This window comes from Alosa pseudoharengus, unplaced genomic scaffold (genome assembly GCF_046254945.1).
Source record: "Alosa pseudoharengus isolate Yale_2024_CS ecotype anadromous, Long Island Sound unplaced genomic scaffold, YU_APseudo_1.1 YU_APseudo_1.1_scf_15, whole genome shotgun sequence".
Classification (NCBI taxonomy): Eukaryota; Metazoa; Chordata; class Actinopteri; order Clupeiformes; family Clupeidae; genus Alosa; species Alosa pseudoharengus.
In genome coordinates, this window is record NW_027468620.1 from 30,435,897 (window position 1) to 30,451,296 (window position 15,400).

At 39.9% G+C, this 15,400-nt stretch overlaps 1 protein-coding gene across 2 annotated transcripts in view; it reads left to right on the forward strand.

Moving 5' to 3' along the window:
- pcgf5a (polycomb group ring finger 5a) overlaps nucleotides 1-4,411 on the forward strand; it is an 11,214-nt gene extending 6,803 nt beyond the window's left edge. For both annotated transcript variants that reach the window (XM_076286225.1, XM_076286224.1), the window contains exon 9: nucleotides 865-4,411. In XM_076286225.1, coding sequence (XP_076142340.1) covers nucleotides 865-912 — 48 coding nt within the window. In that variant the 3' untranslated portion in view covers nucleotides 913-4,411. The remainder of the gene's footprint in view (nucleotides 1-864) is intronic.
- Nucleotides 4,412-15,400: the final 10,989 nt, after the last annotated feature.

A 15,400-nucleotide genomic window follows, 5' to 3' on the forward strand; every position in this document is an offset into this window, starting at 1 on the left:
GCCCCAGTCTGCCCCAGGACACATGGGGTGAGGGGGGCGGACAAGCCAAGACACTCATGGCTGATCCATGGTGTCATTGCTACAGTGACCTTGTCCTTACAGTACCTCACAGTGTGGTGCAACCCCAGTCAGGGTCGTAGGTCAGGCCAGCGCAGACTAGTGATGGACTCACTCACTTGCTATGGGTTTTTGCTGTGGTTTGTAGGCCATACAAATCACTGAAAGTATGTTGTGAAGGCACATTGTGCAGGTTTGCAGGTTTGTTTAAGTGATGGTTTTGTAGGTTTGATGGTTTATAATATCTTAAAATCCTTTTGGAGGTACACATAGATGATCAGGCTGGTTGGCAGCATTTTAAATGACACCTCCCACATGCCCTGTTCCTTTTCTTTGAGTGGATCCCTTCCTGGCGACAACTCTGCAGCCTGCAGTATGCTCTGCTGCAGATCCAAGAGCAGGCAGGCAGTCTATGTGACTTTAGCTGTTCAACTTCTCAACTCCAAACTACCTTTCTCCAATAGGCCGTGCTTGTCCACTCTGTCCAGACTCTCCCTCAGCCAATACCACAGGCATATAGGGACTATTTTGCTGACTAGTACATGTAATAGCACTGTAACAGCACTTTAAAACTAACTGTTTTTTTTTTTTACTAACTATTTATTTTTTACACTTATTTGTATTGGTATATTTTATATCATTTATATCTGTTCACTGCTTGACGTGGCTGTGCATGTTGTCCTTTGGGGATAAATGAATGTACAGATTGCATTTGCAGATTAGTGCTGTAATACTTTCTAATTAAAAAACAAACTAACATCTTGATTGATTAATGTTTGGTCTGCCTCTCTCAACTTTACTCAATAGGCATATCCCATGGTTCTGGAGTATCGCCCACGAATCGACTTTGGCTAAGAGGACAGTGTCACAACCTAGCAGAACTGATGCTGTAAGGACAAGGACTCCCAGGCGGACACAAGAAAGTTCACACTGACAAGCTGACTTCATGTCCCCCATACCATTCCTGTCTGTTTTTTTTCCCCATCACAAGAGCTGGTCTGGTAGACGCCCATACATGACTCTTGAGTAGTAAAAATTGTTTTTACTTACTCGCCTGGTAAAGCTAGAACACTGGTTTTACCTACTCAACATGTAGACATAGAGCACTGACAGAGTTGTTAACAAACTCATGATGGCAGCAGCGCATCAACGACCCACTTTGCCATGATAACCCAATGTTTTCTTTAAAGTAAGTAAGGACAGGTGTGTGTGTGTGTTTGTGTGTGTGTGTGTGTGTGTGTGTGTGTGTGTGTGTGTGTGTGTGTGTGTGTGTGTGGGTCCCCTGCAAACTTCCTGACACATAAAAGAACAGGCGACTCAGGCCTGAAGCATCACTTGTACACTCAGGCTGGGAGCCCCGGTGGTGACGAAACCCTGCTCACCAGAGTCCAATTCACTCTGCAGTGATTGCACCAGACAAGGAAGATGAGATGAAAGTTTATGCCACTTGGACTCTTCTCTTTTAACGCTTCCACTCCATCACTTGGTCAAATTAGCCTCTTCAGTTTCCTGCCATTTCTCTATATACTTCTGTCTGTTTTTCACTCTTTCTTGCTCTCTCTCTCTCTCCCTTTGTCATCCCTCTGTTAGTGTGTTTCTGTGCCTGTTGCATCTGTAATGGTGTTTTTGGCAGAGTTGTGTGGTCCTGATGGCTCTGGCTGACAGCTGAGACGACGGATGGTTTCTATTCACTGCTGATGGCACAAGAGGAAGTGAATGTGCCTTTCTCAAAATTGCACCGGATGGCACGTGCTTCGCAAAAGGCTTTCCCATCAACTGCAGAGTTGGGGGATGGTGATTTACATATTCTATTTCATCTTTAGTGGCGTATAGTTTGAGGATTCCTCTATTCAATTCGTCTTTTGTCACAGTCTGAACAAACATGTCTATTTTCTTACTACAGATAATCCAAATAACTACGCAATGGTTTGGAATCACTAATCAGACCAATATGGTGTTTTATTATGTTCCCTAATGTCTGTCTCCACGCCATTGCCGAATTTATTTCTTATTGTCTGCATTGTTCCTTAGAACATCTTCCATAGGTATTCATTCAGATAATAAGATTTCATTTTTACATATTACAAACTTCATGGTACATATTACATAATACATCATACATTATTTGGAATCTGTGGGATTGCATAGGATTTGAATTGCACTGGTACGTTAAACTTATAGTAGATTGTATGAATCTGCAATTGATATAGTTTTGTAAAGAAATCACAAAACTGAAAGTATTTGAAAGGGTGTCGACATGATTATAATTGTTTGGGCTTGGCTTTAATAGGCATTATCATATGGGGCAGAGGTGGCCAAGCGGTTATTTAACTGGACTTCCAATGCCCCTGTAACTAGTTGGCTCTAAGTTGCCCTGGATAATAGTGTCAGCTAAATGCTTAAATAATAATTATTTGACTGATGCAGACTTGTTCTGTCCTGTCTATTGAATACTGAAGTGTCCAGTTTCCATCAATGATGGTTTGATTTTGAGAACGTAAGGAATATGTGGTATGATGACAAGTGTATTGATTATGTAATAATACTTTTGTGTCAACTTACTAAACATTCTCTCTAAGCTTTTTGAAAAGCTAAACGTTTCATGTAGACCTTTTCCATACAAAGACATACCTTTTGTTAGTCACAGGGTATTTCTGGGATAAAAAAGGGCTTTTCATATCTAAAATCATGATAAATACTGACAGCTAAAGAGCCTCCTTTAATAACCACGTGACCATTAAAGGTAGTCTGTGAATTTTGGCAAAAGGTTGATATTTAAGCTCCACAGCCAATCAAATTATGCCTCTCCCTTTTATACTTGTGAAGCAGAGTCTGAATTGGCAGAATTGTAGATGGCTCCATCCAAGCCAATATGTTTGATTCCCATTTACAGAGCTAGGATAGCGCACCACCACCAGAGTTTGTGTACACACTGATCAAACAGCTTTAGGACCACAAGAAGCCAAGAAAGCAAAAGCTTTGTACTTTTAATCAAAGATTCTAGAACAGAGCTGTTCTAGAATCTTTGCTTTTAATGTAGAACCTTGAACATTTCTGAGAAGAATGGGACATCTTGTGATAATGAGATTTAGTGTTTTGGGGTTGAACTGTTATAAAAGCCAGGACTTTAAAGGTAGCACTGCGCCACACTGCTTAGAGGACTACAGTTGTGTTAAACAGAGACAACATCCATTGGGGGTGTCCCAACTGTACTCTCAAAACAGTGGTATCCTGTCAGGTTGTAGTCCAGCCGACCACAAGTACACCTGTCATGGTCAATGAAGTATGGACACTATGCTCAGGAGTGCCACTAAAAATGTTGCCATCAATGAAAGAATATAATTATTTGGGACCCTTGCAATACTAGTGTTGGTCACTACTAATGTTGCCATCAATGAAAGAATATAATTCTTTGGGACCCCTGCAATACTAGTGTTGGTCACTATACCTAACTTATGTCTTGTGCCCCTGACTTATAGTGCCCCTAACTGGGCTAGCATGTGAATGTTTGAGCTTCGAGAGTCAGGTGTGCTCTGCCTGGAATACAAACAGACAACCATGCTGTCTCTGTGGATATCACTGGCACGGTCCCAGATAACAGGCATGAAAGAGGCAAACTGGCTACTGATGGGTGGTCAAGCTGAGGGTTTCACTGGCTAGGCCCAGCAGGCATTATAGCAGACAAGAAGAGGTGAAACTGGTTTATAATGAGTGATCTTATGTTACTTATGTCACATCTATATATATACAGTATATATATATATATATATATATATATATATATATAGAGAGAGAGAGAGAGAGAGAGAGAGAGAGAGAGAGAGAGATATCTAAGAGATTAAGGCAATTCAAATACAGCCTGGTACATTGATGGACAGGCACAGTTCACATCATTATAAGTTGACATCATTATAACCTGATATTCTGTACTTAATACCTGTGTCACCTGTGCATTTACAGTACATGCTGTCTGCTTGTTAGATTAGAGTGAAACCCAGTGAAAATTTGCTGCAGCTTGCCACTTTGTCCTTGAGAGCCTTTCTGTAGGTCAACAGTTATTCTTCAAAGCTCAGTTTTCTCCCAGGAAAACTAGGTAGAATAAAACTGACTTTTTGTCCTCTGCGTGCCGAATCACAAATATGTATTTTTGTATGGTCATCCATGAGATTGTGTGTGTGTATAAAATGCTGCTTAGAATACAGTAATTTATTATTCTATTTTTAAATGTACTATACTGTATATGTCCTGGAGATAGAATTTGTGCATTCTGTCTTTAGAAATGTTAGTTTGATATGTTTTCTTTCTGCTAGTGGCCCAGGTTATCACTGTTAAATATTAAAGGACTTTTTCTCCACACCAATGTTATTTGTTTCATATTCCTAAACTTATTCTTCGGAGATCCTCACAAGACCCTATCCAGTAGAGAAAGTATGCAATGCTTATTTATTTATACTTTGTAGGAAGGGAATTATTCTAACAGTAAAGATGTTGCAAACAGGTTGGAGCAGTGGGGACATTTTTTTTCTTCAAATCTAATGCATTGATGTTGTGTTTGTAAGCTAAAATGTGGCGCTTTCTGGGGATACTGGACACCATGTCAGCCACTAACGGCTTAACTTAACAGTTTATTGACAGGCCGTTGAGAGTAGGGTAATTCAATCTGCCTCAGTGTGGACTTGTGTCTGAATATAGGTGTATTTAAATATAAATCCATAATTGAGTGAAGCTCTTGACAGCCCACCCGTACACCCAAACTTGGCCTTTGATTTGGGTAAACTCTTAATCCCCTCATCCTCCCTGCAGCCTACTATTGCCTTGCCATGCTTTAAATGTGATATCACTGTGTGTGTGTGTGAAAGAGAGAGTGATAGTGGGTTGCGGAGTGGATTAAGTTTCTGTTAGCTTGAACCAGTCGGCCTGAGAAAAACAGAAGCAAGAATGTGACCACCGCACACACATACACACACACACACACAGACACACACATAGAAAAAGAGAGTTTGGAATGCAGCTAGCTTTAGCGTTTAGCATCTACAACATCCTTGGCACAGCTGTCTCTCTGCCCTCAAGGCACATTTAAAAGGTATGAAGGTCAATGGTAAGTAGGGCAGTCACCAGTAAGCAATAAACACGTGCCAATGAGACATTCAAATACACATATACACATATGTATTTATCTTGACACGTGAGCCAAGCAATCAACCATACATAGACACAAAAAGTGTTGATGTGTTGCTGAAATCATTCAAGAATAGTTTGCTGACATGGTAAGTTTGGCCATTCTCTAGCTCTGAAGCCCCATAATGCATTGAAAAGAGTGAAATCTAAGATTGAATTCTAAACTAAGGAAATAGATGCATGTTTTTTTTTTCCAACTCTGTTCTAGTCATACTGGACTATTTCTGCTTGTTTCAAGCTTTTTTGTCCTTGTAGAAAGTTGAATAATGAACTTTCGTGTCTAAACCTGTATTCAGGAAATCCATTTGTCTCTATTTTATATATATATATATTATTTGGTATATATTTATTTATATTCTATTTTTGTATATATATACCAAAGTCCATATTATATTAGCTGGCTTACCCGCTTGTGTAACAAGATCATTACAGCTGATTCAAAATGCTGGAGCACGCCTGGTCTTCAATCAGCCAAAGAGGACACATGTAACTCCTCTCCTAGTTACTCTCCATTGGCTCCCTATAGTAGCCAGAATTAAATTTAAATCTCTCACTTTGGCCTATAGGACACTAACTAGATCTGCTCCTAGTTATTTTAATTCAATAATCAAGCCTTACATCCCCAACCGCCCACTGCGGTCTTCTGGTGAGCGTATGTTGTGTCGACCAGTCATAAAAACTGGGTCTAATTCCAGACTCTTTTCTTCAGTGGTTCCATGTTGGTGGAATGAACTGCCCAGTGGTCTCCGTTCCTGTGGTAGTTTTGGGTCGTTTAAGAGGGGTCTAAAGACATTCCTATTCAACATATACTTAGTTGTTTAAGCGCTTATGTGTTATGGTTTATATAATGTTGTTTTATTTTAATTGGGCTGTTAATTAATTTGACATTATTGTTTATTATTGATATTCTCCTTAATGTAGTCTTAGCATGTTATTGTTTTATATTATTGATTGAATTGACATTATTGTTTTTATTATTGCCTTTCCCCTTTTTTACATTGCTTTTTTATTAGGCTATTGATTGAATTGATATTATTGTGTACTACAACTATTCTCCTTACTATATTTGACCTAGATTTTAATCTGTTCCCTGTTCATTTTTAAATATTATTATGTTGTTTTGTATTTATATGTCGCTTTGGACAAAGGCGTCTGCTAAATCCATAACCATAACCATAACCATAACCATATATATATATATATATATATATATATATATATATATATATATATTATTTGGTATATATTTATATATATTCTATTTTTGTATATACCAAAGACCATCTTTGGTATCAAATAAGATGTGTGTAGCTGAGGTATGCTCTCTGTCCTACAAATTGAGTCTTGGGGACAATAAAGATATCCTTGATCATGGATGAGCCATCAGGTGGCTGAGGTCTTTCTGAGGTCCAGAATTTCACTGAGGTCTTTCTGAGGTCCAGAATGTATTAGGGATGGACAAGAGGGATTACAGGAACCTGTTGGGAGGTCTTTGTCAAGTAGGTCAAACCATCTGCAGCTAAACACCTCCAAGACCAAAGAGATAGAGTAATCTGTTGGAGTTATTTTTGGGAGTCATCTGTTTGAGTTGTTTGTGAGAGTCGTCTGTTGGAGTTGTTTGTGAGGGTCGTCTGTTGGAGTTGTTTATTGAGAGTTGTCTGTTGGACTCATCTGTGAGAGGTATCTGTTAAGAGTTCTCTTTAAGACTCCTTCTGCTGCCATCTCCTTTTAGACTGCATGGGTAAACCCAGCCCAATCTCCCGGCGATTTGATTTCGCCCTGCAGCTCAGGCTGGAAACCTCCACATTTTTCTATCCTACTTCCGTTACAAATCTGTGGGGACCAATCATAAACTGGCTTATCCACCTGGCGCACCCAGATCGATGGTCTGATTGGTTGAAGGACTATCCAATTGCGTACAGAGTTATTTGAACTATGCGCGTTGATCACGCCTCTTGTGCAGTAGAAAATACAGAGACTCCCCAGACTAATGTTCAATCTTAAAAGATTGAGCTTAGTCTGGTGATAGCAAGGCTAATCTCCTTTGGTTTCCTGTCTGAAGATGGACAGTATCTCTGGTCTTGCTTTCTCCTGAGAGAATGAGGACAGGATGAAGAGCATCAGTGTAAATCTCCTGACCCAACCACATCCTTACAAGGAAGCTACATCAGGAACGTAACTGAAGCGTTCCGTTCGCAACGCATAAAAAACATTTTAGAACATTTATTTTTTTCGAATGCACGCACTGCTATCATGTCTGGTGTAGCTACTTCCATTGACTGTAGTGGAAGCTAATTATTGCAGCAGACGGAACGCGAACGGAGTGCTTCAGATACGTGCCTGGTGTAGCTTCCCTGTTAGGAGACAGACTGATGTTTTAAAAAAAAAAACAACGCAAGTTGTGTTGTTTTCACGCAAGTTGTGTTATTTCAACACATATTGTGTAACAAATGAAAAAAGGAAGCAACACAAACTGTGTTGTCCCTATCTTAAAAAAAAAACCGCAAGTTGTGTTGTTTTCAACACATTTGTTTTTAGAGTGTACATGCAGGGCACTCCATTATGGGTCTATATTGATGCGGATGAGTGTAGCTGTCCACAGCCTCTCCGTCAGTCACAGCTAGACGCTGACAACAGAGAACCTAATTCTGATCCAAACCATCACACACTCATTAGGCTAAATAAATCTGGCTGACAGATTGGCCCCACAGAAGCCGGAGCGGTTTGCCAACATGTAAATATCATGGCATGGCGTGTGCATGCACAAACACACACACATACAGATAGATAGAGAGAGAGCTCTGTTTGTAAATAATCCAATAAAGTGTTTCCAGTGGATACTGTGTAATGTTGGACTTAAGGGTTGTCTCTCTGTTTGTGTTGGTATTGGCTGCAAACCCTTTGATTCATACGTTCCCCACACACACACACACAAACAAAGAGAGAGAGAGAGAGAGAGAGAGAGAGAGAGAGACAGAGACACACACAGACAAACACACACACACACACACACACACACACACACACACACACACACACACTCCCTTTCCAACACAAACATGTTGACTGCATGTTGCATCATGGATCTCCAACTCTGTGTCCGGGCTTCAGAGGCAGAGCGTGGCTTTGTTAGTGAAACCAAGGCAGATCACTCATCTCTCTTTCCCAATGAGATCTCTCCACAGTGGCCAGGCGCTGATTCACTGTCACTCTCATTTAGAACCATTATATCTAATGAGATTCATGCTCTCCCCATAACAGTGTGTTTGTGTGTGTGTGTGTGTGTGTACTGGGAGAATAAGAAAAAGAGAGAGAAAAACAGCATGATAGTGTGACTGCTTCAAATGGTACTGTGTTCACAGGCATGTTTTTCATTGTTTGTGATTGTGTGTGTGTGTGAGAGAGTTTGTGTGTGTGTAGTGGGAGAATAAGAAAGAGAGAAAAAGAGAGAGCGAGACAACATGATAGTATGACTACTTCAAATGGTGCGGAGCTCACAGGCATGTTTTTTTATTCGTGTGGGTGTGTGTGTGTGAGTGTGTCTGTGTTTATGTATGTAGTGCCTGTTAAGTATTACGTCTCTTTGTTTGTCTACATGTGTGTGCACGTGTGCTTTTATGCTTGTGTTAAAAGAGACACTTGGCACTGAACTCAATGTCAGTCATCTCTTTAACTGTCCCCACTTGGCAATGACATCACCGCAGCCCAGCAGGGCGCTGCATGCCTTTCACCCACCTGTCCATCATTAGTGCTGACACACACACACACACATACACACACACACACACACACACACATACACACATACACACACACACACACACACACACACACACACACACACACACACACACACACACACACACACACTAACCCTGTCACGGATCCATTGCCTCCCTCTTTGCACATGACATCATCCAATCCTGCCCTGCACTGCACTGCTTTAGTGATGACATCCACCCACAGCAGAAGGTTGAAGGCCAAAGGTCAACCTGTCAATCCTGAATGTTCAACAGAACAGTTTGGCATGGCGATGATGCTTCACCAGTGATGGTGTCGCCATGACTTCACCCATTGCAGATGCATAAGAGCTATGTCTGGCAGTAGGGCAATGGCTCCCCCATTAATCACTTTGGCGACAACAGTTCCAAATCAGTGAGGTCTCTGTGACCATACTCCTCAGCTTCTACCTGCTCCAAATCAAGAAGTAATGTGTTAAAATGACACATTGCTGTGTGTGCTAGGGGACAACACATTTTTGTGTCAATTTCAACACAGCAATTGTGTGGCTGGGTGAAAGGTTAAAGACAAATTTTAGCTATATTTTTTTGTATTTTAACATTTTAACCCACCCAGCCAGTCACACAATTCGGCTATCTCCACATAATTGCGGTGTTGAAATTGACACAAAATGTGTTGTCCCTGAGCACACACAGCAATGTGTCATTTTAACACATTACTTCTTAGTTATGCGGACACACACCAATTCTCTCTGAGCTAATAAGCTGAGTATGAAAGGAGCATAGAAAACAAATAGAAGAGAACCAATGACCAAAGATTTCTATCTGGTTTGGTCTTGTGTGTGTACCACCACAGAAACCAAAAACAAAGTTACTTAACCCGTTTAATCCCAAATTTTTCCCAGACTTGAATATATCAAAATCATGTGTCTTGAGTCACCCTTTGAAGTAATCAATTACTATTTTCCTGAAAAAGTGGGTGAAAAGGAGTCTTTTATGCTTGGTCACTATTGTGACCGTTGGGAAAAAACATAGTCCGATTTTAGGGATTTTCACACATTTCATTGTGCAATCATCTAATTTTCAATAAATTCCAGTCAGAGATGATAAGGGGACATTGTCCCAGGTCTGTTCTTTACTTTTAATTTTGTATCACAATACAATACTCAACATTGCCTCTGCAATTCTCTATTATATTATAAGTGTGCCGATTTTTACATAGGAAAGGCATTATATCACACTATTATGACTATAGTGGAAACAACACCACCCTACAATACAACAGCAACCACAAATGTTACAAAAAGTGATGTTAGTTGTCTGTTTGTTTGTTTGTTTATTATTGTACTATTTCATTTTAAAATTCATTATTTAATTAATTAATGAATTACACAACAGATTGTCCTGCAAGTCTACTGCCATACTTCCAATGCCATTAATTGCCTTTCTATTGGTCTCCTTTGGTCAGTGTTAAGGTCACTAAATGAAGTGAACCTATGTTACCTGCTCCCTATGCTCCAAAGGCCTTTTATTCATAAGGCCCTATGCTCCCAGTGTCCTATGTATCCTGGGACCTATGCTCATTCGGGTACCTATTATGTGCTTTATAAAGCTGGAGGACCCTGGAAACACACAATGCTTGACCTGGGGAACACACCTTTCCATGATCCCATCACATATAAACCTGAGGAGCATAGGAGCCTGCTCTGGCCTCAGTTATTGGTCTAATCTAGTGTCAGAGAGTCAGAGAGAATTTTAGAGGCCATGTTGAGAAATGCCATGTGATACAAATTTAAAAGTAAAAAACAGACCTGGGACAATGTCCCCACATCATCTTTGAATGGAATTTAGTGGAAATTAGATGACTGAACAATGAAATGTGCGAAAATCAACAATTGTGACAGTCATCACATTCACTCATGCTATGAGAACGCTGAACAAAGTTCATATATTTCAATTGCATCCCTCCATACTAGACACCTTAAAGATGACGTGTACCAAAAATCTTTGTCCTATGTTTACATAAACATACTTTTCTAAGCTTTTGGGTGGACATTTTCTGGTCAGGGTGCAACCAAAACATAAGCAGCTCTGGCCATGTGAGAAATTACACTACACATTTGGCACTGCACATATTTAACTGAGACCCTTTCAGGTTTCTATTTTTGGGAGAAATGTATTGATAATTCATCCAGTAACAGTTTTAAAGGCACAAGAGCCAGATTTTTTTGTACGGTCACTATTGTGACCATTGGGATTAAACGGGTTAATAAAAAGTTGTTGATGCCTGTAGTAGAATAAAAAACATCTAAAAACTGAAGTATTAATTCACATTAAAAGAAGTTAAGCATTAACAGCTCTGTCTGCATGTTCTACTTCTAGTTATTTTTCTCCTCTACAGTCAGAAAATTGTATTTCACTTGCCATTACAATGGTCTAAAATTAGGTTTAAAATCTGTTGACCACAAACCTCTCTCTTTGACATGCATCATAAATTAATGATATGAAATGTCTGGACACAACAGTTATGGGGGAACTATGTCTTCATGTACAGTGGTTAGTTATGGTTCCATATAATCCAACAGGTTCCATAATTTTTTTTATAAAATTAGCAATACATTTTGTATAAAATTCAATACAATACATTCTCCGAGTGGAACCTTCCTCTCAGAACATTCCCCGAGTGGAACTCTCCTCTTAGAACATTTCACCAAGTAGAACTCTCCTCTCAGAACATTCCCACAGTCAGTCAGACTTGAGCTGAAAATGGCTTGGGTCTCATATCATTAACACTGAGTGCATGGCAGTGTGAGCCTTAATAGCAATGTTGGATAAAACAGTGCCCTCTGTTAGCAATCCTGATCATCCTTTCCCATAAGCAAGGCCTTTTTCGTCATCATTTGAAATAAATAGTACATACTGTGGGATACCATTTAATTCCATTTCGTGCTTATTGACGATGCATGCAAACAATCCATCTTCTTTATTGCTATAGCACTATAGCTATAGATTCTCCCCTATACTACCAACAATTATGATTAGCCTAAAAGGTGACTTGGGGTTCAATTGGGGTTAAATCAGGACAATGGAGTGATTGATTCCAACTCCGACAGTGCCAACTGCTCCACAATGAAACTGCACGTATGCAACAGGCTGTCGGCTGAATCACAATAGATACTGTGGGAAATTCTGTGACAGTCATGGATGCTCACTGGCTCCCTCTGGCTGTGATGTGGAGTGCAACTGTTGTGGTGGTGTGTTTTGTTATGGTAAGAGTATTACACTAACCCAGTCTTTCCCCTATTAATTACTCCTCTGTGTACAAGCCATAGCGAGTGTGGCTGTACAGTTGCTGTAAAGCTCAGGTGGTGTAAAGCTATTTGAGTAGAGAAAGCAAACATAATATTCTGAACAGAAGGAGGCCGCACACTCTAGCAGCTCATATGCCAATAGTTTAAGGTTGATAGTGTAAAGCTAATTAACAGTTTGGAGACTTTGCAATTATTGCTGATTAATTAAAATAGTGGATACAGCCTGTTGCATTGGCCCATTTTTTTTTTTTTTCAGGTAGACTATTCTAAATCCTCCTGTCGAAATGGTAGGTTGCAGATTCATTGCTAACTTTCAACGACGTGAAATGGAACCAACTCAAATATTGTTGTAACAACTAACCCACCCAGGAACGCCTGATGGTAAATCTGCAGAAGAAGCAGAGTGGTTGACAATAAAACAGTTTTAATGGTGTAAAGGTTTCCTGCTGATAAATTTAGTGGATGATAGCTTGGCCACGACCACCTAGATCTCCTTTCAGGGAGGTGTCTAGCCTTGTGAATCTTGACTACATTTTGGTACGATCCTCTTTGGCAAAGAGTCTGGCCTGGCTTCATTGGCAAACGTCTTCTTCCTGGTGGGTGGACACTGAACAGTTGTATGAAGTTTAAAATCATTGGAGTTCCTTTGAACCAATCACTAACAACCGGCATTTTGACATACAGGGAAGTTTCTCCAAAGATTATAGGCTACCTATGGCCGAATTACAGCCGTGGCGATATCCCCACTCCCACTCGTGTCATATTGTTTAAGTAATAAACACATTTTATTAAAAAAAGGGTAGTTTTGTTTTGTTTTTATCTGACAAATAAAACTGTCAATGTGTATAATGTTTGGTGGAGTCTATGACAGTAGCAGATGGAAGACTGTTCTTGGGCTGAGTTATGGTATGAGGAGTATCCACAATGAAGTCATGAATGTGTCTAGGTCTGTGTGTTCAATCATGGAGCAATGGCTTCACACTGCTTCAACTCTCCACAACTGTATAATGCATTATAAGGACGAGACTGAACTATTCTGAATTTATTTCAATTCAATTCAATTTAATTCAATATGGCTGTACAATCCTTCACATCCTTCTGTACTTACAATACATACATAGAAAACAAAAAGACGGCTCTGCAGATCAGGGGACTTTATCTGAATTCACATCACTGTTCACTGTCATTTCTGAATGCTAACAAATTGGTGTTCCATCCTCCAACCCTGGTGGCCACATAAGTAATTGAAGGGGAACAAATATGATTTGAAAGTTATGATTTGTCACATTTGTCACAATGTGTTTTTTGTTTTGTTTTTATTTTCATAGCATTCAAATGTCCTGGGGGGTATTCCAAGTATGTGGTTTAGTTATAAACCTGGGTAAGTTAAATCAGAGTAAGTGGTAAACCTCCTACAACAACAATTTGTTTTGTTAAGCAAATGTAGCCATACAGCTCTTCTATTAGGAGGTTTACCACCTACTCTGAGTTAACTTACCCAGGTTTGTCACTAAACCATGTACTTGGAATACCCCCCTGATGTCCTGAGTAGGCTATTTATTCATATAAGTTTTTATTCCTCTGAACTCTACATGTACACACATGCAGTTGCTGTGATATAACAGCAGGTGGAACCAAATGTGACTCCATGTGTTCTGCATGCACACACAAACACGCACACACACACACACACACACACACACACACACACACACACACACACACACACACACACACACAATAATATAACAATATAACAAACACACAATAAGCACATGTACACACATACAGACAAACAAACACTAGTTGCAATGCCTAAATGTGCCTAGTGCAGTAAGACTGCATTACTGTTGTTTTTGCTGATTTCACCAAATAAACAAACAAACATGCTATGATAGCTGACCTCCTGGTGTCATCGACAGACCACACTTGATCAGGAAAAACATCTTTTGTAAGACATGGATAGATTGACATGAATAGATGAATTGGAATTGTATGACATGATTTTAACCAACATGCTATTTTTATGTTTGACAAACGGCAGGTCAGATTTAGGATGAGAAATGAAAAGGTTTTATAATAGCCAAGTTTTTCCAACCAAAGAAAAAAGGGGGAACTGGACACAGGTGGAGAAAACAGGGAGAGAAACCAGGAGACTGGAAATAAGATAGAGAAGCAAAAAAAGGAAAGGACAGGCAAGTTAGAATTGCATTAGAATCTTGTTTCAATCCAGATAACCTACATCTATTGATGACTAAATTTGTTCATATTCCCTCAAAACTCATTTTTCAAAATGTTCTCCGGTGGAGCATACCCCCAAACCCTCCTAAAATTGCTTTTTGACACTGTACAATTTAAGTACAGACCACACAGACTGTAGATAGTGATTACACACAGAAAGGAAATAGGTTCACAATGCATTAATATTTTGTAACGTGTTATGTATTTCAAAATTAATCACGGCGATAAACGCTCATTTTGACAGCCCTAGTTATTTTTTAACACCATATTGTCAGGTGCTTATCCTGTTATTCACAGGCTGTAATTTAAAGTGTTCCCAAAAATGTTTCTCTTTCTCTCTGTCATTGTGACTTCTTGTCAGCAGCTCGACCAACAGATATCCAGCCTCTGCTGAAGCTAAGCAGGTGTGGGCTTGCTTAGTACTTGGATGGGAGACCTACTTGGAAAATAAGTTGCTGCTGGAAGTGGTGTTGGTAGGTGGCCAGTAGATGGCACTACTCCCTCTGGCCAAAAAAAAAAAAAAAAGTTTTTTGGATGAGACGTTAAACCAAGGTCCTGACTCACTGTGGTCATTAAAGATCCCATGGCACTTATCCCAAAAGAGTAGGGGGTTCCCTGATGTCCTGGCTAAATTCCCAACCTGGCTCACTCAATGACCCCCTAATCATCCCTCAGTGCAATTGCCTCATTCAGTCCCCACTCTCCACCTTAAGCTGATGTGTGGTGAGTGTTCTGGCGCATAGTGGGAGCCACACATTGGTGGTGGATAATGAGGTCCCTCCTTCACTGCGAAGCACTTTGAGTGTTGAGAAAAGAGCTATATTAATGTAACTTGTTGATTCAAGATTCAAAGTGTTTATTGTCATATACAGC